We start from the raw sequence: 24,379 nt of genomic DNA on the forward strand, positions 1-24,379 counted from the left end.
AGTTGTTCACAAGCAAAGGAAAGGAGAGGTTCACAACTATGTGAATCCCCGCCAAAGTAAAAATAAATAAATAAATAAATAAGAATGAAAAAGTCAATACAGTCCATAATAGTAACACCATCAAAAGATATGAGAATGTGGAAAAATGAACATGCACTGTACTGAAAATCCCCATTTCATCAAGATTAGCCTTGTTAGCTTTTTCCCATTACTTTCAAACTCACTTTTAACCCACACAGGGGTTATGTAACATCCATATCCAATAGTCACGTGTGGGAATTTTTGACCCGGAAATTTTTTCCTTCCCTTGTTTCCATGCCATCAGGAGCAACTGCCTATCGTTTCCACTCTGATTGGATGGGCGGTTGGCTGATGTAACTCCGGCCTCCGCCTCATAGTGTCGCTGTGACTTAAAATGGCCTCATAATTGAACGCTTTCCGGAAGTGGCGGTGAGTGCTACGCTTCTTGGAAGATGGCGGCGATGTTTACGTGTTGTCTAAACTGCTGCGGAGATGGAGGAGCTGGACATGTCCAACTTAAAGAAATGCCCACGGTTCAGTTAGATACTCACCGCATGGGTAAATCACATTTATATTATATATTTGTTATTTATATCACGAAATTCCATCAACGTGTGATTTTCTCCGCTAAATTGTTACGAGAGAAGCTGACAATATGTAAAGTGTAGGGGTTTAAAGGACTTTTTAACCATCACATTTTAAATAATCCACATAGAAAATAGAGAAACATGCATTTTCTGAGTACATTTACCTGTATTGAAAAGAGGGGAAAAGAATGCTTAAAATATTTTTTTAAAATACCAAATAAGCCTGGAGTAAATGGTATTTTCTTTTGTTCAATTCCCCTAATGTAGGAATTTCGGACCAATTTTTTCCCCTCCAAACGCATCAAGTAATGTATCCATTTTAAGGGCTTTTCATGCCATTCACAGAACTGAAACCCATTTTTAATATTCCAAAAAATAACTCTACAGCTGATTGAAGGGTGCTACTAGGCCTGTTGCGATAACAAATTTTAGTGTGCGATAGTTATTCTCATAAATTATTGCGATATGCGACATTATTGCGCCCCCCCCCCAAATTTTTTAAAACCAAATTACAATAACACAGTGCGAATAGAGTATATATTAATAGATCAAGTACACCCATTTAAACGTGATAAATATTTACTCTTAAATTCAAAAATACCTTTTAAGAAATCACAACTAAAAACGATAGACCATGCCTCTTAAGTAAAAAACAACAATACTGATACCGCACAGAAACACAGAATAAATTAAATGTTTAAAAAAAAAATTGCACTTAATAACTTAAGCATTTAGGCAAATGAAAACTTTTCCCGTCATAGCTTCTAAAATGGTGTTCCATAGGGATGCAACGATACAGTTAAGTCATGGTTCGGTACGATTTTTGATATGGGGGGGACACAATTTTCGATCCGATTCAATACATTTAATGCTCTGTAAATAAAATAAAAATTACTTTTTTTTTTTTTTTTTTTTTTTGCTAACGAGCAAAAATTAAAATGCCATCATATAAACATGCATTTTAGTGCATAATATTTATGTGCTTACTTCTTACTGATCTGAAAAAATTTTGTATAAAAGTGCTGAGAACAATCTTTACTGTTTGTAAAGTGAGGCAGGGCACACTGTTGATTGCTGCAGCTCTCTTAGCAGCTAGGTTTACTACATGAGCAAGACATCCTATTTGTGGTCCGAATCCATCTGTGTCACGTACTGAATTAACAATATTTGCAACCTTATCTATAGTCACTGGTATGGATTGATTTGGCCTTCTTAACTTCCATTCAGTCATGACAGTTTAGAATTCATCGATGTAGTATATGGACTACGTGTCCCATAATCACTCTGGGCTCACGTAGCCAATGGCATGGGACGAAGCACATCTAGTTTGCCATTTCATGATATCTAGTGTGTGCGCGCATTAAAAAAGTTAGCAAGCGCCGCTGAAGTCGCGTCTGCTCATTACTACACAACACCAGCATATGACAATCGACTTTCATAAACAGGACGAGTTTGAAGCGGCAATTCTTTGTCAAAGTGAGGTTGTTCGTAGCAGGGTGCATGGCATCATGAATGCTTTGAAATACCAGGACATTTTAAATCAAAATCTGTTGCCCTCTGCCCGAAAGCTGAAGATGGGTCGTCACTGGGTCTTTTCAGCAAGACAATGACCCTAAACATATGGCCAAATCTACACAGAAATGGTTCACCAGACACAAAATCAAGCTCCTCCCATGCCATCTCAGTCTCCAGACCTTGTTTTGTTGGCAAAAGGGGGTTGTACAAAGTATTAACACCAGGGGGGCTAATAATTGTGACACACATTACATGATGTCAAATAATTATTTCTATATGTGGGATTTGTTCCCCACTGAATGAATGAACTTGTATTGAAGGTTGGATTTTTCTCTTTTTTTCCATTAAGGTCCCATATTATTTGAATAAAAAAAATATATATTAGAAGCTAAAAAACACATCTTTTTCAGGAGTGCCAATAATTATGGAGGGCAATGTATGTTGACCCTCTTCCGGTTTACGATCGTGACGTAACGTAGCCTTGCGGTCTACAAATAGCTTTCGTGCGGTAAGTTATTGTGAAACGACAGGTGAACGCTATTGTTTTTTGCGGCTTTATACTTTAGTCCAGGGGTCAGCAACCTTTTTGGTGTGGAGTGCCACTTTCAAATTTTCTTGTCAATCAGTGTGCCACCCCAAGATTAATGACGCACATCCGAATTTTTGCATCCGGCAGAGCTGTACTTTTACTCCAAAGAAAAAAAACATGGACATACATTTCATTTGTATAACTACCATTCTTCTTTATCAATTAACTAAAAACTAATGCATATTGTAGAAAATATCAAAACTTGAAAATAAGTGCAACAGTAATAACAGCTGTACAGCTGCACCATTTTATGCAAACATATCACACACACATAGACACACAATCCAGCACGCAAAGGGGAACAGGTGTGATTCTCAGTGCAGGTCTCTCACAGTACAGAGAGCCTTCAAAGTCAGAACAGCCGACTCTTACATTTTGTCTTGTACACTAGCAACTTAAACAGTGAATTATATGCACAAATTTAGATTTTATATTACAAATATAAAAGATGCCTACCTTAAAGTGTTCCTTGGCCCTGTTTTGTATGAATTTTCATGTTTTATCTCGTAGTGGCGTTTGACACTTGTTGTGCGACACACAACGCTCTCGAGGCATGATGCACAAAAAGAGCTACCGGAGGTAACCAGCCAACCAGTTGTTACCGGTATCCCCAAGGGGCCACTGTCCCCTACAATATGATCGGCTTACTAGTTAAGCGTAGAAGAAGAATTGGGCGTTTGGGCAAGAAAAAGAGAGGGAGCGAAGCAAGGTGTTGAGAGAGAGCGGAGAGCGCTGTGAAAAGGAGAGAAGAGGCAGTGTCCCCCGCTGGTTTTTGTTTTGTTTAATAAAAGTCTCCAGTAAAACGCCATCCAACGCGTCACTGTGTTTTTATACACATTGCCACCCCTCCGAAGTAAGCACCGGACGAATCGACGTCAACGAGCCATGTTAATCGCCGGTCAACTCCATACTACAGTGCGGAGTTGAAAGCACCGCTTCACCCGCTGCCCTTACCTGACGGCTGGCAATCGGGGTCCAAATGGAGTGTCGCAATGCGCTGGGACGGGGGTGTACAGCCCCATATCTTAAGCGACCGGCCTCCGCACCGGGGCGGGGGTGTGACATCGGCATCTCAATTCAAAGTTGAAGTGACGGGGCTCCCGGCGCGGACGCCGGCGATTTGCCGGCTGTCTACTTGCTTTACTGGGCCGGCCTCCACGCTGGGGCGGGGAGTAACAGCACCAGAAAGTGCAGATTGGTAACACCTTGTACTTCCGCCAGCCCTCTGATTGGTTGGCTTTGTGACACGTTAGTAGCGGGTGCTGAATTGAGCACGCAGAGAAAAAAAAAAAAAAAACGACGAGCGCAGGATCGAGAAATTGAGTAAGAACTGGAAGTGTGCTCAAAATCCATTATTGTTCGCAAATAACGCTATAGGCAGAGGGGGTGGGAGGGACGCTCCCGTAAAGCCCTAAATAACAGGGCGCGCAACTAAAAATGTCTCAATTTCAGGTAAAAAAAATATGTTGTTTTTTTTTATTTTGCCATGCGCTCGCGTGTCACTGGTTAACCCTTCGCGTGCCAGTGCTGACACGCGTGTCATAGGTTGCCGACCCCTGCTTTAGTCTATACTGCATTTGCAATACCCATCAAACCAATTTCTAAGCTGTCACGATGGCCAGTGAGGCTTCATTTCATCATCATTCCGCATTTTGGCCAAATTAATCGCGCGTCGAGTCACTCTCTGTGGAAACGACTCTCTCATTACTCGAGACAAGTCTCAGCACATTTTGTCCTATCACTACATGAATGTTCAATTTCATCCATGGTGATGTGTCTCTGGCCCTGCTTCAATTTGTCGTTTTTTAACAAGAGACTGATTTATTTTTACTCTTGTATTGCAGGAACAGATGTTGTCATAGTGAAGAGTGGCCGGAGGATATGTGGCACTGGAGCATGCCTGGCCAATGCTCCTCTGCACCAGAACAAAAGTTACTTTGAGTTTAAGATACAGTCCACTGGTGAGTCCTCACCTGTAGATGTCAATCAGTTTTTCTTTAAAATTTTTTTTTTTTTTTTAATGAAATATCGTGGAACCTCTGAGGTGAACTACAATCCCTTCTTTTATCCAGCTCTAATGTGATGTTAAAGTACATTTATAATGTTGCATATCCCAAATGTTAACGTAAACACATCATATTACAAACATTTGAATCAAGGTTCTTCATCACTGTTCACACTGATTTTCCTTTTTCTGTCGTGTTCACGAATCCCTCATCGCTAATTTCGAAGGTGTATGGGGAGTGGGTGTCGCCACGCAGAAAGCCAATCTCAATCAAGTGCCTTTAGGGCGAGACTGCCACAGCCTCGTCCTGAGACATGACGGCTGTGTCGTGTACAACAATGAGGAGAAGAACCGCCTGCCTGCCAACAATCTCCCTCAGGAGGGCGACATAGTGGTGAGTCATAACGTTTTTGTCAAGATGACAAATAATCCCATATTTTTTGGTCAAAATTTGTAATATTGATGTCCCATTGACAACCAAACATGCTCAACGAAACGTTTTGAAGTGTGATAATACTCAACTTGTTAGGATAAATAGTCAACACAAACAAATGAGACTAAATAATTTTATATTTCATAATTCAACAGAAACAGCAGGTATGGTCATAGGTGTTTTTGTCCTTTATTCTCATTCGTTCATTCGTTCTCCATACTATGGTCAAAACAGGTTATATACAGTAGACCAACAGTGCGAAATTGTGAATATATATACTGTATATATTAGTGCTGTCAAATTTATCGCGTTAACGGGCTGTAATAATTTTTTAAAAATTAATCACGTTAAAATTAGGGCTGTCAAACAATTAAAATTTTTAATCGAGTTAATTACAGCTTTAAAATTAATTAATCGTAATTAATCGCAATTAATCGCAATTCAAACCATCTCTAAAATATGCCATATTTTTCTGTAAATTATTGTTGGAATGGAAAGATAAGACACAAGACGGATATATACATACAACATACTGTAGATAAGTGCTGTATTTGTTTATTATAACAATAAATCCACAAATGGCATTATTAACATTCTTTCTGTTTAAGTGATCCATGAATAGTAAGACTTGTAGTTCATAAAAGATAAATGTTCTAGTTACAAGTAGGCCTGAACGATATTGGAAAAAACTATTGCTGCGATTTTTTTGGGGTTTGCGATATATTGCGATATTATATTGCGATATTAAAAAAAATGTACATATATTTTTTTCAAGAAATTATCACAAGATGACTTAAATAGCTGTTTGGAAAGACTTTAGATGACTGACCATCACCACAGTGTACAGTCACCCCTTGTTTTTCGCGGTTAATGGGGACCAGAACCCGCCGCGATAAGTGAAAAACCGCAAAGTAGTGCACCTCCCCCATTTTTATTTTTTTTTTTTTTGTGTGTGTGTTTTTTGTGCCCAATGTATTTATTCAGATTTAGCATTGGAAAGAGATACATATAAGACGTTTTTTTCTCACTTTTCCCCCCAAAGTGATTTAAAAAATGTATATAAATAAATGGTTTTTAAGCACTTCGAATGTCATAATTATGATAAGTTTTAAACATAACTGTCCAACCAAATCATTTTTGAACAAGAATAAAGTACTGTAGCAGATAAATGCTTGGCTTTATTAAATGCTTCTGTTTATCTACTTTAGCTGTGACCGTTGAAGTGACATGTAGAAATTTCAAACTCCTCATGATCACTTCTGGCATTTAAATGTCTCCAACATCCCCACAGTACACACATTCATTCCAGCGCGGCTTCCTTGCAACTGTTTAACAAGTTAAACGATGATTGACAGATGCCCGTGTGAAGTCTGCTTCTGTGGCCAGATCAAAGCCATCGTTGTGCCGCACTGACTGAGAGGATCAAAAGGCTGGGAGAGGGAGGGTAGGAGGCTGTGCACAGACCAGAAAGTGAGGCGTATGTGGATCAAAAAAAAAAGAAAAACTATTGCACGTGCTTGCGATGGGACTATTGCGCACACGCACATCGCGATGGCGATGTTTAAACGATATATCGTTCAGGCTTAGTTACAAGTTACAGTAATTTTATATTAAAACCCCTCTTCATGTTTTCGTTTTAATAAAATTTGTACAATTTTCAATCAAAATTAGAGTTAATATAATAATAATAAGAATAAAAATAACGATAATAAGAATTGAGTGACCAAACTCTGAGTAATGCCAGTTCACTTTGCATTGTTGTTTAGCTGTGTGAGAATAGGGCCTCATTACTACAGATTGAAGTGCTTTTCTTTTTGTGAACATTATTTTTTTTGAGAGATAGCAATATTATTTTTGTTGTGCTTTCACTAAATGATACTTCTTTTTGTTGTGAAGGAGTTGCAGAAGCGTATGTCAATAAACGGCGCAGCCCAAAGAACGCCTGTGTCCACTCGCCTTTATAACAGATATATCTCTGAGCATATCTCACCCAAAATACAACAAGAGACACATAATTGCCACTAAAAGAAAGCAAACTTACCGAAATATGTGTGGAGCACAAAGCAACAGCATAAACGTCTCACAACTACTAATTCTCCCACTATTAGAAGGAATAACATTAGTATAGAACGGCGCTGCGCTGCCCCCAAGCGGCCGGTGGCATTCTCTTCACTCTTAATGTCCACAAACGGCATCATTGAAATCTGTTTGAGGCAATGCGAGAGCGGCTCATTCAGTGCATGCGTTAATTGCGTCAAATATTTTAAGGTGATTAATTAAAAAGATTAATTAACGCCTGTTAACGCGATAATTTTGACAGCCCTAGTTAAAATATTTGACGCAATTAACGCATGCACGGAATGACCCGTTCATGCGTTGCCTCAAACAGTTTACAATGACGCCGTTTTAGCACATTGAGAGCGAAAAGAAATGCGAGTGTTACTGTGGTGAACGACGTGTGGAAGAATGACACGAGACGATCTTTTTCTTAACACGCTTAATTGTACACAACGCAGAACATACTGTATACCATTTGCTGCCACCACTGCCAGTCATGGTTGCCCATCTTCCCATCACTCATTTGGGCGGAACAGTTAAGTCGCTACAGTATCATTTAGAGAAAGCACAATAAAAAATAATATTCCTATCTCTCACAGGAGACTATCTTTTTCTTAACACGCTTAATTGAACTTAACACAGAACATACTGTATACCACAGGTGTCAAACCGGTCCTCAAAGGGCCGCAGTGGGTACTGGATTTCATTCCAACCAAACGAGATGAATACCTTTCCACCAATCTGATGTCTTACAAGTGTAATCAGTTGATTGCAGTCAGGTGCTGCTTATTTTAGCAAAAACCTCTTTGGTTCAATTCAATTAAATTCAATTCAGTTTTATTTGTATAGCCCTAAATCACAACAAGGTTGTCTTAAAGGGCTTTGCAGAGGCAATATGATACACAATCAGAAACAGCAAATGAAGCAACAAAGATGAATAAATAAAGTTCAAGTCCCGGGCATCCCCCATCCTTAGACCCTCCATGTCGGCAAGGAAAAACTCCAAAAACTCCAGAGTCTTTGGGAAAAAATGAGCAACCTTGGGGAGTACCACAGTCAGGAGAGATCCACTCCCAGGACGGATAGACCGGAAGCACCAGGACTGCTAATGGAAATTAGCAGGCGAAGCTACAGTCCGTAAAGATGCAGTGGAGTAAAGGAACAAGAAGAGGTCCATCTAGCCAGATGAGACGGGGGTAGCAACGAGGACGTCCATCCAGCCAGGGGTCCGGACAGTCAGGAGGCTGCTGCTGAAAAATAGGGAGGGGAGGGGGGGAGGGGACACCGGGTGACTAGTGATGAAGAGACTAGACAACTAGATATTAACATTGGAAAATAGAAATAAAGTAAGACAAGTGGTAGGTAGAGTGAGAAAAAGGAGATAGAACTCAGTGGCTGTACTTCCCCCAGCATTATAGCTTCTAGTGCAGCTTAGACTGAACTGTGAGTCTACTCCGACTTCAACTAGCCTGACCATAAGCTTTGTGGAATAGGAACGTTTTTAATCTAATCTTAAATGTGCAGACCATCTCAGCTTCTTTAATATTAGCTGGAAGCTGATTCCATAAAACGGGCTTGGTGGCTAAAGGCTCTAGCTCCGGCAGTACTTTTAGAAACCCTGGGAACTACCAGTAGAATTGCATTCTGTGAGCGGAGTGTTCTGTTGGGGCGGTATAGAACCAGAGCATCTGTAAGATAAGATGGCCCCAACCCATTGATGGTCTTAAATGTAAGAAGGAGGATTTTAAATTTAATTCTAAACTCGACTGGAAGCCAGTGAAGGGCCTGGAGCACAGGGGTGATGTGCTCTCTTCCATTGGTTCCTTTTAAAAGTCTTGCTGTTGCGTTTTGGACTAGCTGAAGACCTTTTAGAGAACTTTTAGGACAAGCTGCAAGTAGGGAGTTACAGTAATCCAATCTCGATGTAACGAACGCGTCAATTTTTCTGCATCGTTTTTAGATCAGATATTTCTAATTTTGCTATGTCGTGCAGGTGAAAGAAGGCCGTTCTGCAGGTTTGTTTAATGTGAGCTTTAAACAATAAGTCAGGGTCGAATAAAACTCCTAGGTTTTTAACTGTGGTGCTGGAGGCTACACTTACATTGTCCAGAGTGACTATCTGGGCAGCTAAAGAGTTTCTCACACATTTTTCGGGCCTATTATAAGGACTTCTGTCTTTTCAGGGTTAAATAGAAGATAGTTAGTGCTCATCCAGGTATTTATATCTCGGACGAAGGTGCTTAGTTTTTTCCACTTGCCTGATCTGCTCAGGTTTAATTGATAAATACAATTGTGTGTCGTCAACGTAACAATGAAAGTTAATGCTATGTTTTCTGATGATATTACCTAGAGGAAGCATATACAGCATATACAAGATGGGCCCGAGGACCGATCCCTGCGGCACACCATAACTAACTCTAGAGTACGGTGATGATTGCTGGTTTACATTGACAAACTGGTACCTATTAGATAGATATGATTTAAACCAGCAGAGGGCTGAAGTTTTGGCCGGCTGACGTCGACGAGAGTAAATGCCTCGTCGAGCGAAGATAAAGTCGGACGTGAGAGCAGATTAATTGGGATTTTTTTTTTGGTTGAACTGTTTGTGCTGGATCTGTTGGAACAAAAACCAGGACCCACTGCGGCCCTTTGTGGAATCTGTTTGACACCCCTGCTGTATACTATTTGCAGCCACCACTGACAGTCATGGTTGCCCAACTTCCCATCATGCATTTGGGCGAAACAGTTAAGTCGCTACAGTATCATTTAGTGAAAGCACAACAAAAATATTCCTATTGCTCAAAAAAATAATGTTCACAAAAAGAAAAGCGTTCAATGCAAAGAGAACTGGCATTCCCAATCAAAATAGCTATTCAAAATGCACATAAAACTTCCTCAAACTTTGCCTCGGCTGTATCTCTAACTAATTTAAAACTCGCCATTGACACCTTGTGGTGTATTTCAATCACTACCTTACGTAGTTAATGACAATGTGGAAGAACGGCAGGGAGCCCGATGTCACGTCACCGCTCGGCGACGTGAACAATGGCGAGCTGTTAGTTTATTTTTTGATAGAAAATTTTACAAATTTTATTAAACCGAAAACATTAACATTAACCGAAAACATTATTTAATATAAAATTACTATAACTTGTACTCAAATTTATCTTTTAAGAACTACAAGTCATTCTATCCGTGGATCCCTTTAACAGAAAGAATGTTAATAATGTTAATGCCATCTTGTGGATTTATTGTTATAGTAAACAAATACAGTACTTATGTACTGTATGTTGAATATTTATGTTCGTCTTGTCTTATCTTTCCAATCCAACAATAATTTTCAGAAAAATATGGCATATTTTAGAGATGGTTTGAATTAATTAATTAATTACGATGAATTAATTTTAAGCTGTGATTAACTCGATTAAAAATTTTAATCGTTTGACAACCCCCATATATATATATATATATATATATATATATATATATATATATATATATATATATATATACGCATAACGCGTAACTACTCTTCTGATTAAAATTATATATACGTTGTAGTACGATATTAAAACATTTACTGTATGATATAACCTTGTATTGTATTGACTGTTTATTTTTTATTTCAATTCACTAGCACCCACTATTTTTTTTCCTCTTAGCGGTAGTAATATACTGTTTTACGCTTTTGTCTTAACTTGGAATTTAAGAGTGTTTTTGTATGCGTTTGCAAGGAGACAAAGTAAGAATAATGCAGGACATATATAACGTTTTCTCAAAATGAAAACTGTAAAGAAAATTAATTTACAGACCCTCCACAAGTTATTTTCAGTTTTGGCATTTTTCTTTGTTGGGCAATAACCCACACCATTCAGCAGAGGGAGCTGCAGATACAAAACTAAACAAATCTGGGTACTGGATACTATTATCTAATATGGCCTTTCCATGAGTACATTCTAATATGGCCTTTCCATGAGTACATTCTGATATCAAGCAAGTTTCTGTAATTTTTACAAAAATATTATTTGTCTACTTGCATTACTGGATTCTTATTAACAATACATTGAACATTTTTTTTTTTTTATATGCATGTAAAGTGAGGAGCAGAAGTATTTGCACCCGTTGTGATTTTGCAAGTTTACCCACTTAGTAGGTAGATGTTTGAAATTTAAATCAAAGATGCATTGCCACTAGGGTTGTTCCTATCATGTTTTTTTTTTTGCTCCCGATCCGATCCCGATCTTTTTAGTTTGAGTATCTGCCAATCCCGATATTTCCCGATCCGATTGCTTTTTTTTTTTTTTGCTCCCGATTCAATTCCAATCATTCCCGATAATTTTTCCCGATCATATACATTTTGGCAGTGAATTAAGAAAAAAAATGAATTCAACTTGGACGAATATATACATTCAACATACAGTACATAAGTACTGTATTTGTTTATTATGACAATAAATCCTCAAGATTGCATTTTCATTATTAACATTCTTTCTGTAAGAGGGATCCACGGATAGAAAGACTTGTAATTCTTAAAGGACAAATGTGACTTTGTATATTGTGACTGAATATTGCCATCTAGTGTATTTGTTGAGCTTTCAGTAAATGATACTGCAGCCATTTAACTTCTGCCTAAATGCATAATGGGAAGTGCAACCATGACTGTGCGTGGGGGCACCAATTGATATATCTTCTCTGCGTTGGGAAAGAACATAGGGTGTTAAGAAAATGATCAACTACTACCTTTCTTCCCCACATTGCCTCCCACGTTATTTTTAATTTCTGAGAGAGGTATTGTAAGGCTTTAGCCACATAAAAAATGGCTCCAAAGGCTGTCAAAATTCTCTCTACTCATTATACGCTGCCTTTTAGCGCTATCTATAGGTAAGACGGCGTCTTTATAGATTGAACGCGACAATGTGTGAGTGGGTCGTGCAGCGCATGCGTTAATTATTTAACGTGATTAATTTAAAAAAAAAAAAATACCGCCGTTAACGCAGTATATTTGATAGCCCTACTTTAAGCCAAAACTACTCTGGATGAGTGTAAGACATTTTGTCTGTAACGTTAAAATACAAGTAGAAAACGATTTAAATAAAATATATATATATATTTTAAAAAAGGCATGTCCAATAAATTTTTGCCGATTCTGATACTTTGAAAATGACGTGCCGATCGATCGGGACATCTTTAATTGCCATTTACAGAGACATAATCTGGAAAAAAAAATCCGGAACTCATGTTGTATGATTTTTCAATAATTTATTTGCAATTTACTGGGATTCATAAGTGTTTGAACCCCTGAGAAAATCAGTGCTAATGTTTAGTGCAGAAGCCATTGTTTGCAATTACATAGGTCGGACGCTTTCTGTAGTTCTTCAACAGGTTTTCACATATGGAAACTGGGATTTTGGCTTATTCCTCCACAAAAATCTTCTCTAAATCTGTCAGGTTTCGGGGCTGTCGTTGAGAAACACAAAGTTTCAGCTCCATCCAAAGATTTTCTATTGGATTGAGGTCTGGAGACCGGCTAGGCCACTCCAGAACCTTGATATGCTTTTTACGCAGCTTGGCTGTGTGTTTCGGATCATTGTGATGTTGGAAGATCCAGCCACGGCTCATCTTCAAGTCTCTGACTAAGGGAAGGAGGTTGTGGCTCAAAATCTGACGATACACAGGGATTCCCCTACATTTAACAGATTGTGGCGCACCGCCACACCAAAATAAAAGCCGCCACGCCTTGCAAATGAGATGCATTTTATTTATTTATTTAATTTTTTAAAGGCTGTTTCAAACTAGCAGCAGCCGAGTGTGAAGAGTTCAGCGGAAACCTATTCATTGTGTATTGTAATGTTCGTAACTATGCGGGGCCACCTTAACTCATTTGACAATCGGCCTGGGGAGCTGTGACGCAAGGGGAACGAGTAGGAAGATTGGGAGAACGAGCGAGATAGCGAGAGATAGAGGTCGCATGTCGTGGCAGCCCGCTGGTATTTTGTTATCGTTTTTCTTTATTATTGTTACCACAATAAAGTGGGTAAGCCAATACAGACTTCTCTCCTTCTTCCCCATATCCGGGGCATTACAATAGTTTGGATCAGACTTTTCGGCGAAAGTGGGCAGTGGATGGCCGTCTTGGACAGAAAGCAAAGTTTGACTGAATTTGCGCGGAGAGGCGGGGCTCAAAATGAAGCCTTGCTCTATTTTCAGAGCACCGGTCACAGTACAAGATTTATTAGTTCAAGCAGAGTAAAATGATACATATTCACGGTACAAGAAAGTCGTTTCCCTGTCCACCGATTGGTAAGAAAAAGCTGTGTGTACGAGTGACGTGCAGGCGCTCCCGTTAGGGGGAACATTTCACGCGGAGTGGCTATTTTTCGACACAACACCGGCGCGCCAATTTCGACAACGAGGGGCAGGTGTACTTTATCTGTGCTGTTTCGGCTGACGGATATACGCAATTATGGTTGACGAAACTTTGATAAATGCGCTTTTTTTTCAAGTTTTGCGAGCTCTGGGACACTCGAAAAATGACTCTCATACCTCTCCTTGCTAAGTTAATGGTACCTCGATGTGCGTTTGTGTGGAAATTTAGTTCACGAACATTGAAAAAAAACTATTCACCTTCTCACCGAATCTAGTAAAACTCTTTGCACGGCTATTAGAATCCCCCACCCCTTGAAATGGGTCCGTTGGCAGAAGGACTGTTATTGTTGTGGTAATGTAGTACTTATAAGGGCCAAATAAAAGGAAAAAGAAGGACTAAGACGGTGGTCTGCAACCCGTGGCTCTAGGGCCGCGTGCGGCTCTTAAGCGCTGCTCCAGAGGTTTTTTTTTTTGAAAATGGAAAAAGATGGGAGAGGGAAATATATTTTTTGTTTTAATAGGATTTCTAGGAGGACAAACATGACACAAACATTCTTTCAGTTCATTAATATTGTAATGAAGTTAAACTTGTAGTGGCATCGTACAACAGAGTATTCACGTGGTGCATCATTCTCTATAGCACAGGTGTCAAACCGATTCCAGAAAGGGCCTAGTGGATGCAGGTTTGCTTTCCAACCAATGAAGATGACACCTTTTCACCAATTAGATCTTTTACATGTGTAATCAGTTAAACTTTGTCAGGTGCTGCTTGTTTCAGCAGGAAGTTCATTGGTTAAACTCTCTGCACGTTATCGGTTGGAACAAAATCCAGCACCCACTAGGCCCTTTCTAGAATTGGTTTGACACCTGTGCTCTATAGGATCCACTGCAGGGAAAATAAACATTTAATCATGAAGGCTAATTTTGTATTTCTAGCCAACTTAGTCATTTCGATAGTAAGCTAATTAAGCTAGTATCAATGCATACAGCCAGTGTTGCTATCATTATAAGGCTTATACAAGGCTTTTAATTTTTTGCGGCTCCCGACATACTGTATCAGTTTTATTATCTTTTATTTTTTGGTCAAATATGGCTCTTTCAACATTTTGGGTTGCCAACCCCTGAGTCACTACGAGATGCAAGTCGTACTATTGCTACGAGAAAAGTCGTATTATTACGTAGGGTAAAGTAGCTGTAATCAGCTACGCATTTTACGTACATGTACCGTAGCTGAGAGCTACGACATTAGCCTAGCTAATGAAATATTTCAAATATATCTTCGTTATGGTTCTTATTAAGGGAAAAAAATAATGGAGAAAAAAAAAATTCGCCGTGGCACGACATGGTGAGGCTGTCCGACTCCGATGCAGCCCACCACCACAGCTTCAAAAAATTCTAGGGGAAACACTGATACATTTTACCATTCATCCTCTGCTTTATACAGTCGTCCTGTCCCCTTTGCCGAAAAACAGCCCCAAAACATGATGTTTTCATCCCCATACTTCACAGTGGGGATGGTGTTCTTGGGATTGTACTCATCGTTCTGTTTCCTCCACACACGACGAGTAAAGTTTTCACCAAAAAGTTCTACTTTGGTCTCATCTGACCACATGACTTAATCTCATGACCCCTCTGCATCATTCAGATGGTCCGTTGTAAACTTCAGACTAGGGCTGGGCGATATGGCTGTAAGTACGTATCACGGTAAATTGAGCAGACTTACTTTGATAACGATAAATGACGATAAATTCGCCCGAGCGGACTGTTATATAATTTGAAAATCTGAATCAATGCATGAAATACAAATTAACCGTTTCTCGTTGATTTATTTACCAGCTTTCAATTTAACATATTTAACAATTGTACATGCAGTCTAAACATTAACCCTTTAACACCTAAGCCTATTTTGGCCGAATTTGCATGCATTTGATGTTGCCTTTATATTTCAAAGAAAAAATTGTTTACAATGGCCAAGTTGGGTCCCTTTTTTCAGGACACCCTGAACTTCATGTCTAAACTGTTGTTTTCTTCACTGACCAATTATAATCTACATTTTGGACCCGAAAAGACAAAAAAAAATCCCAAAATCCTTTTTCAAAATTTGTAATGTTGATGTCCCATTGACAACCAAACATGCGCGACCAACCGTTTTGAAGCTTGATAATGTTTAATCAACTTGTTAGGATAAACATTCAATAGAAAAAAATAAGATTGAATAGTTTTGTGTTTGACACTTCAACACAAACAGCAGGTATGGTCATAGGCGTTTTTTGCCTTTACACATACTATGGTCAAAACGGGTTATATACTGTACAAAATAGTGAGAAAAAATGTATATATATCATCTAACACAAAAAGGGTTTGGAGGATATCTCTTTGTGAAGTTAGGTGTTGTACCCATCACTTTATCAAAAGTATATACGTACATGCAATCAAGCTTCTCGAACACACATCTACATAAAAATTGGAAAGATTATAGTGAAGAAAAAATATATATAACATTGAAAAAAAGTATTTTCAAAAATATTGACAAGTAGTTCAGTTCAATTCAAAATTTTTGTAGGCATGCCACCCAATATATATATATTTTTTTGCGCACTCAATTAGAGCTGAAACGAGTACTCGAGCAACTCGAGTAACTCGAGTTTAAAAACTGATCCGAGTAATTTTATTCACCTCGAGTAATCGTTTATTTTGACAGCTCTAAGCATCACGTTTTGCTCGGACTACTTTTAATGCGGGACAACGCGCTTTCACGTGCGGAGAGGAAGAAGGAAAAAAAAAAAAAAAACTTACTGCAGCTGACAGCCGCCACAAACGACGCCGACGTTGCCAAATACTAGCCCGCACGATGCTACGTGGGTAACAGCTAGCGTCTGATGCGTCTCATAAAGATCACATGTATGTTGAACTAGATGCGCAATGACAGACTCGGCCGCGTCTGGGCAGCGTTATTAAACAGCCGCCATCTTAAAGCAGTACAGCGCTAAGCGCTAATAAAGAGCGCTAAGCGCTAATAAATAAGATTAACGTTACTGTCGCTACTAGCTCACGTAAAGTTAGCCCTGCGGAGGGCTAGGTTTCAATTAATTATGACCACTGTCGATGCGTGGCTAACGTGTCTTACATACAGGCTTTAACATAACATAGCATTGTGGAGTGATGAGGGTGTAAAATAAAGACTTTATCATGCTAACTATCAATTTTAGCTCAGTAGTCATTGCTGGATAAAACACCAAGTAGCACTGGTCCCTAATGTGCTCCAGTACAGCCTGTATCATACATTTATTTTGAACACTGCAAAAACTCAAAATTCTATCAGGACTTACAGTTTAGACTAACTTAAAACTTAACTAGAACTTAAAAATGGCTTGACACAAAGAGAAATTCAATTGAAACACGTGGGAAAAAATCCTAACTTTTAAGTGATGTGTGTTATCAAGCGTAACGGCATTTTTAGGTAATATATAAATATATAATTTTTTTTAAAAATAAGATCTAAAAGTTTTTTGAGTGAAAGCAGTGAATTAGTTTTTTTTTTTTTTTTTTTAATTCTAGCTACATCTGAGATGCAATTGTTGGCTGTTTTCAACAATATACATCGAAAATAAAGACATTGATTGACTGAAAATGGTTCAAGATTAGATGAAATGTCTTGTTTTCTCATGTATATTTATAATTGCTCTTCACCTAAAAATATATTTGTTTTATCCGATTACTCGATTAATCGATAGAATTTTCAGTCGATTACTCGATCACTAAAATATTCGATAGCTGCAGCCCTACACTCAATAAAGCTTCATCTTCTTCCTTGAGTTAATGAAATAATGCATTAGCTTGCGCTAAATGTAGTTTTAGATTCATTCTGCACATTTCAGAGTCGCTCGCTCAAACCAACCGGCCGTTGCTTGCTTGCTTCGCATGCCTCCCTTTCAATAGTTGGCGCCTCGCTCGGAAATTTATGAAAAATGATCACATTCGGTTCGTCCTTCTTGACATCACAACTAGGAGTGCAACGGTTTGCGGTTCAAAGCCGAACCGTACGGTTCGCCCTGTACGGTTCAATACGCCTTTATGAACTGCGCCTTTTCGGTTTTGCAATTAATTTATTCCGAACGCTTGTGGAATGAATTGGTCGAGCTCTGTGTGCAACGTGAAGCACACCTGTGGAGAAATTCCCGCCCCGTCGCAAGTAAATGTCCGATCGCTGTCAAGCACCTGTGTAATAGAAGCCGAGTAACGCCCTCTCTCGCTTACGAGCGAAGTGAAAGTGAAACAAGAAAGAAAACAAAAAGCTGTGGCGAGCGGAGGAGTGGAGAGACCGAATTTTGAGGAAGCACTGGCTTCTTTCAAATCTTTGGTGTGGCAACATTTCGGTTTTCCCGTGGACTACAATGCGGTGGGAGAGAAAATAGGAGGGAGAGAAAATATTGAGAAAAAAAAAAAAAAGCAATTTGCAAGCATTGCTCAGCGCTTGTTCCCTATGCTAATGGCAACACTTCTAACATGACTGCGGCACCTTAGCCGGCATCACCCACAGATATCACTTCCTCAGAGCAGGACAAACCCGGAGATGACACCAGTGAAAACACACGGCGGGCTTCGTTAATTTATTTGCAACGCTTGACCCGCGTTACATTGTTCCCTCGCGGACATATTTCTCCAACAACGTATTCCCCGACATTTATGAAATGGCAAGCAAAGCCATCGAAGATGACTTCGCTAAAGCACATAGTTTCGCCGTGACCACTGATAGTTGGACGTCCCGTGCTACAGAGTGCTACTACCTAACTGTGACGGTCCACCATAATTCATGCCTGTCAGGTTGTACGGTCTCGGCGTAATTTGTACAAGTGAGCACTGATTTTAAATGTGTATGCCGTACGTTACGTTCAAATTCTGTAGGTTTTTCGTGCGTTACGTTTTTTTTCCTCCGTTCGTTAATACGTTGGTTGAATGACGCGAGAAAAGTCAGAGGCACGGAGAAGGAAGAGTGTTTGTTGTGACGCTGTCGCAAACGCGATGCTAGGCTAGGTGGCTCCAATATTTCCTGACTGTAGCCGACAGCCTACAACCTACGCCTAGATATCTCATGCATATAGAACTACATGCGAAATGACAGACTCGGTAGCGTTAGTAAACAGCCGCCATTTTAGAGCAGTAAACTTCTCAGAAAGGCTGTGTTGTAGTGAACCTTCCTAGTGAACCTAAGTAACTTTTTATCTAAAATACTCCTAAATCGGCAAAATCTCGACTTGAGTCTATCTTTAAATGATGAAACGGTTTAAAAATTTTCACATGTCAAAAGTAGACAGAAGGGAATTAATGCAAAAACGGGAGCAATTTTATCAACTTTAACGGGTGATTCAGAACATTAAATGACCTCCAAACATAGCAGAGGTTACTATGGATTTTTTGTTTTTTGTTTTTTTTAAATGAAAAAAAAAACATGAAAGGTAACACCGGTTACTTTGCCAAGTAACTTTTTTACTACTGTGTGTGTATTTCAGTAGTCAGTCACTAAACTAGCCAAAGAGCTAAGAGGCATTTTAACAGTCAGAGGCATTTTAACAGTCAAACATTTTTACATTTTAAGTGTTTATTTCATTTTCTTAAAAGCAAAATAAAGGCAGTTTAAAAAAAATAAAAATAAAAAAAATGCAAAAAGCAAACCGAACCGAAACCGTGATCCCAAAACCGAGGTTCAAACCAAACCGTGGGCTAACTGAACTGTTGCACCCCTAATCACAACGGCTCTTGGGATATATTGTATTTTGTGCTGCTTTCGGTTTTGAAAAACGACAAGAAATGATGGAAATATGGAGATGGATACATGGTCCATGCAGCGTTTTAATGCATATTTATGAGTGCAATAAAACTATAAAAATCAAATGACATTATCTCCCGTTTTTCTTGGCCGATTGACTTCAAATAAAAACTGGTGTGGACATCAACTTCCACACTTTCAAACGAGACCAACCAGCGGCACGTGGGTGATGTAATTACAGCGTGACGAAGCTTCAAAGACGATATGCGTAAACGCGTCGCTGCCGACACGTTCGGTGTTAAAGGGTTAAGTATATAAAAATTGACTGTAAACAATAAGGATTCAAGTATGAACATTTATAACAGCTTGTATGACTTGAACAATGTACAACATTATAAAAATCAATACCACTGTGCAAACATGTCATTGTAACACAAATGACTAACAGCTTGAACAGAACACTTCAAACAGACAACCTATTGTTAATGGCTGCTGTGACATAATAATTCGACACAAGTGTTTACTTCAAGATTTCAGTTTTTTTTTTTCCCCCAGAGCATATTTGAATACATGCACGCACACATGCAACCCACACACAGGCACACACACACACACACACACACACACATCAAAGCTATATTGCTCTTATACCAATAAAACATTTATGATTTTATGATGGAAGTAATGACACAGAATAAAGCAAGCACATACAGAAAAATAGCTGTGGCCAATAAACAGTCATATTATAGGTTTCACTGTTGGATTGTACTTTATTGTGAATGCTTTACCATCATAAAAGCTATCAGAGAAATCACACACACACAGAGATACAAAATAGCGCGACATACTAATCATTAGATGCAGTCCGTGCCCAATCCACTCTTTAAGTTCAGCTGTTTCGACAAGGTTAGAGCCGCTAGCCGACTCCTTCACGTTAATTTGCAGCGTTAGCCGCTAGCGTTAGCCTGTGGCCTGGCTACCAGTAGAAGCACTGAAAGCACAGAAGGACAGTGGATGAATGCCCGTCTGGATGCCGCCAAGAGTCTACTTAATGTCGGGTGAAAGTTTGGCATAGCTCCCTGAAGTCACACTCTATCACGTTTGCTTGTAGCGTTAGCCTACAAGGCTTCTGTTTGTTTGACTTCCTGACAACCACGTGACTTCATACGTAAGCACACGGCTTTCTTAAAGGGGAATACACATAGCCGAACAACACCAAGTCAAAGCGGGATGAAAAGACTATATTTTCTTGTTTTATTAAATTACCGAATTTACCAACATGGTCAAAATTACGTCGGTCATCGTGAAGAATTTCGGTAACGGTAAATTTTCGGTATACCGCCCGGCTCTATTTCAGACGTCACACGTACTGGCTTCAACAGGGGAACATTCGGAGCAATGCTTGATTTTAAACCATTGCATTGTAGTGTTCTACTGACAGCTCTCTTCAGGTCATTGACCAGCTCCTGCCATTTAGTTCTAGGCTGAGCCCTCACTTTTCTCGTCGAGTGATGCTCCACGAGGAGAGATTTTACATGGAGCCCCAGTCCGAGGTAGTTTGTCAGTCATGTTTAGCCTTTTCATTTTCCGAGGTAGTTTGTCAGTCATGGTTAGCCTTTTCATTTCCTAAAAATAGCTGCAACTGTTGATTTATTCTCACCAAGCAACTTTCCAATTGTCCCATAGCCTTTTCCAGCTTTGTGGAGCTCAACTATTTTTTTCTCTGGTGTCTTTCGAAAGCTCTCTGGTCTTGCCCATGGTAGCAGTTGGATTATGACTGACTGTGGGGTGCACAGGTGACAATAATGAGCTCAAACAGGTGGTGAGTGGGTGGGTGGTTCCTCATGGGATAAAGGTGGACTTTTTTTAAGGTAAACTGACAACTCTTTGAGTGTCATAATTTTTGCTGGGGTGCAAATACTTATGAAACCCAGTAAATTACAAATGAGTGCCAAATTTTTTTTAATTTTAGATCACAACTCGATAAGCTGAAATGCATCTACGATTGAGATTTCAGACTTCTGCCTATTTTCTAAGTGGGTAAACTTGCAAAATAACAAGGGGTGCAAAATGCAAATACTTCTGCGCCTCACTGTATTTCAAGTATGAGTAATTTGGAATGTACCTAATTGCTTAATCAATCCTGTCACCCGCAGGGCATCACGTATGATCACGTGGAGATGAACTTGTATTTGAATGGAAAGAATATGCATTGTCCCGCATCGGGGATACGAGGCACCGTGTCACCCGTTGTCTACGGTAAGAGATAGGAGTGGGAACCTCAGGGCACCTCATGATACGATACGATTCACGATACAAGGCTCACGATAATGATTATCTCACAATATCACGATGCAGCGATTATCGGTATATTGGTCAGAAATTTGATACATGATATTCTACGATACAATTGTTGAAACGAAAATATATATATTTCAAAATAGAAAAAAAAATTTTTTTCATATACATGTAAAGTGACACCTTTTCTGTGCAACGTTGCTGTAAAATATGAATCTACTACTGCAAATTGTTTACCTGCACATATAGAGGAAACAAACCACAACCACTGATATCTCTTGGATAGATCATGATGAATGGCAACCTTAATTTCTTTAAAGTTTTAAGTCTTCAACAACAACAAAAATAACAGTGCTGTAGGTGTCAGTCAGCAGTTGAGCTTGGAGTGGGGAAATGAGAAAATTGGTGGGTCTTTTCTTCGTCTATGACCTTCGTTGCCAAAAGCACTGGTTTGAGGACTTCCACCATCTGCTTCAGCATTTGAGTTGTCGGACTCAGTCAGTCACATTCTTCTTCACCTTAAAAACAACAAAATAAAACCAAAAATATTAGGTACTTACCGTAAATTTCGGACTATTAGCCGCTACTTTTTTCCTTCACTTTGAATCCTGCGGCTTATAGTCCAATGCTGCTTATTTGTTGTTTTTTTGGGGGTTAATAGGTAACACTTTATATGACAGCGGCATCATAAGACCGTCATAATTGTGACATGAGACTATCATGGGCATTACTGACTGCTTATGATGGATGTCATTAGGTTTCATGCGGCAAATTATGTCACTAACTCCCGTTTATGTCCAGTTCGGATCTTTTACATCCATTCAAAAGTGAGCCAATTTGCCAGAAAACACTAAATTCCATCCGTTAAAGGCATTCACGATTGATTATGACAGTGGTATGTCATAATTATGATTGTCTTATGGCGCCACTGTCAAATAAAGTGTTACCAAATATCGTAACTAGCAATTAATCAAACAACTGAACAGTAACTGAAGAAATAATTAGCACAGAACATGAATTTTGATTGTTATTTACATCTTTAGCGCTGCAATGCATGCTCGGAGGCATGTTTGATGACAACAGTGTGGACAGCAGGTGGGAGCAGAGGTTGATTGTCTCTCCCAAGGGAGCAGTGACGGCCAAATAAAGCTTCTTGAAGCAATGACGCTTCAAAGGTTCATGGTGGTTCATTTGGTCATATGATGCCGCTGTCGAATGAAGTGTTACCGGATGATATCTTTTGGTGTAACTATCTCATAATACAGTGATGACAGCTGCAGCTTATAGTCCAGTGCGGCTTATCTATGAACAAATGCGTTTTTTGTCTCAAATTTGGTGGGTGGCGGCTTATAGTCAGGTGCGCCTTATAGTGTGGAAATTACAGTAATAGCTTTTGAGTTAAAATCCTGATTTTTTTTTTGTGGTTGAAGTATTGAGTGAAATAAAAAAGATATGAATGAATTGAATGTATACAAAAATAAAAAATAATTACCTATTTGTAATATGTAGGCTACATTAATTATCATGCGCATCACCTTATATATCTTGGAAGCTATTCAAAGCATTTTTATAGCTTATTGTTTTAAAATGGCAGTAATAACAGTTTGTGTAGTAAACTAGATGGAAAGTGGTTCTCAAATAATATCAAATCAATAAATTCATGAATCGTGCCGCTCTTAAATTGTTCCTCTGTATTTCCTCATTTCCCGTTGCAGTGGACGACAGCGCCATCTTAGACTGCCAGTTCAGCGACTTCTACCACACGCCTCCCCAAGGGTTCGAGAAGATCCTCTTCGAACAACAAATCTTCTAAACGAGCGCCTTTATGATCGCTGTCGTCGCCCTCACGTACCGTAAACACGTTTCGATTGTGATTTGCCAATTTTCTCCGGCGGACGCCTCCCCAACAGTCCCGAATAACGTGTTCTCGAAATGTGTCGATGTGTGATGTCGTACTCATTTAAAAGGCCTTTAAGAGTGGGCACAATGATCAGGTTAATGATAATGTTAGCAGGGTTAATGATCAATTGTAACACTTCCAGTAGCCTCTTAGATTTTCCGAAATTGGATGTTTTCTGGATCACAAGCCATTTCTCGGGCTTAACGGTTTAAATAAAGGCCGGCACTGACATACAATTATATATTTATTTTATTTACAGATCAAACTTTAAGCAAGTTTCCATTCTTTAATGGATTGATCGCTTTTCCATTGCCTGAATTCATGAGGTTAATCAAACATGGAATACAGTGTTTTATGTTTGTGTTGAACTGACAGAAAATCAAGACATTTCGACAAACGCCTCCAAAGCTCCTTATGTATATGTATATCTTGAAAATCGTGTATGGCTTATTTATTCTCCAATATATGAGTACTATCAGAAATGGTGGCGCTCGGCTCTTAAAGTGAGATGCCGTACGGTTCATATTGTTGCAAGTCTGCCGCCGAAAGTTCCAATTACGTACTTGTCTTTGTTTGCACTAAGCATTTGATTGTACATGAAAATCCAAATACTGTTGAACGATTAAACATTTGTGTCTGCAGGAATCAGTTTTTTTATTGTTCATTGCAGAGAAGAAAACTTTTTTTTTTTTACTGAACAAATGTTTAGTCGCCCTTCCCAGTGTAAATGGTAGAGGTGTGCATCGGCACTGCCTTCACGATTCGATTCGATTACGATTCGGAGGGCCACGATTCGATTCGATTCAAAGGGTCACGATTTGATTCTGTTCGATTCGGCAA

At 39.2% G+C, this 24,379-nt stretch overlaps 1 protein-coding gene across 1 annotated transcript; it reads left to right on the forward strand.

Annotated features, from left to right (window-relative positions):
• Positions 1–415: 415 nt before the first annotated feature.
• LOC130927561 (SPRY domain-containing protein 7) lies at positions 416–24,176 on the forward strand. The gene is made up of 5 exons (XM_057853496.1): positions 416–579; positions 4,557–4,673; positions 4,945–5,111; positions 21,498–21,600; positions 23,355–24,176. Exons 1-5 carry the CDS (start codon positions 474–476, stop codon positions 23,450–23,452), a joined length of 591 nt encoding a protein of 196 aa, XP_057709479.1. The 5' UTR covers positions 416–473; the 3' UTR covers positions 23,453–24,176.
• Positions 24,177–24,379: the final 203 nt, after the last annotated feature.

Source organism: Corythoichthys intestinalis, chromosome 12, assembly GCF_030265065.1.
Source record: "Corythoichthys intestinalis isolate RoL2023-P3 chromosome 12, ASM3026506v1, whole genome shotgun sequence".
NCBI classification, from domain to species: Eukaryota; Metazoa; Chordata; class Actinopteri; order Syngnathiformes; family Syngnathidae; genus Corythoichthys; species Corythoichthys intestinalis.

What these genes read in the sequence shown, in the direction of transcription:
- LOC130927561 (XM_057853496.1), top strand. Translation starts at nt 474, where the DNA reads ATGGCGGCGATGTTTACGTGTTGTCTAAACTGCTGCGGAGATGGAGGA. An exon ending in GTTAGATACTCACCGCATGG is followed by an intron (nt 580 to 4,556) that starts GTAAATCACATT and finishes CTTGTATTGCAG; the next exon opens with GAACAGATGTTGTCATAGTG. An exon ending in GTTTAAGATACAGTCCACTG is followed by an intron (nt 4,674 to 4,944) that starts GTGAGTCCTCAC and finishes CTAATTTCGAAG; the next exon opens with GTGTATGGGGAGTGGGTGTC.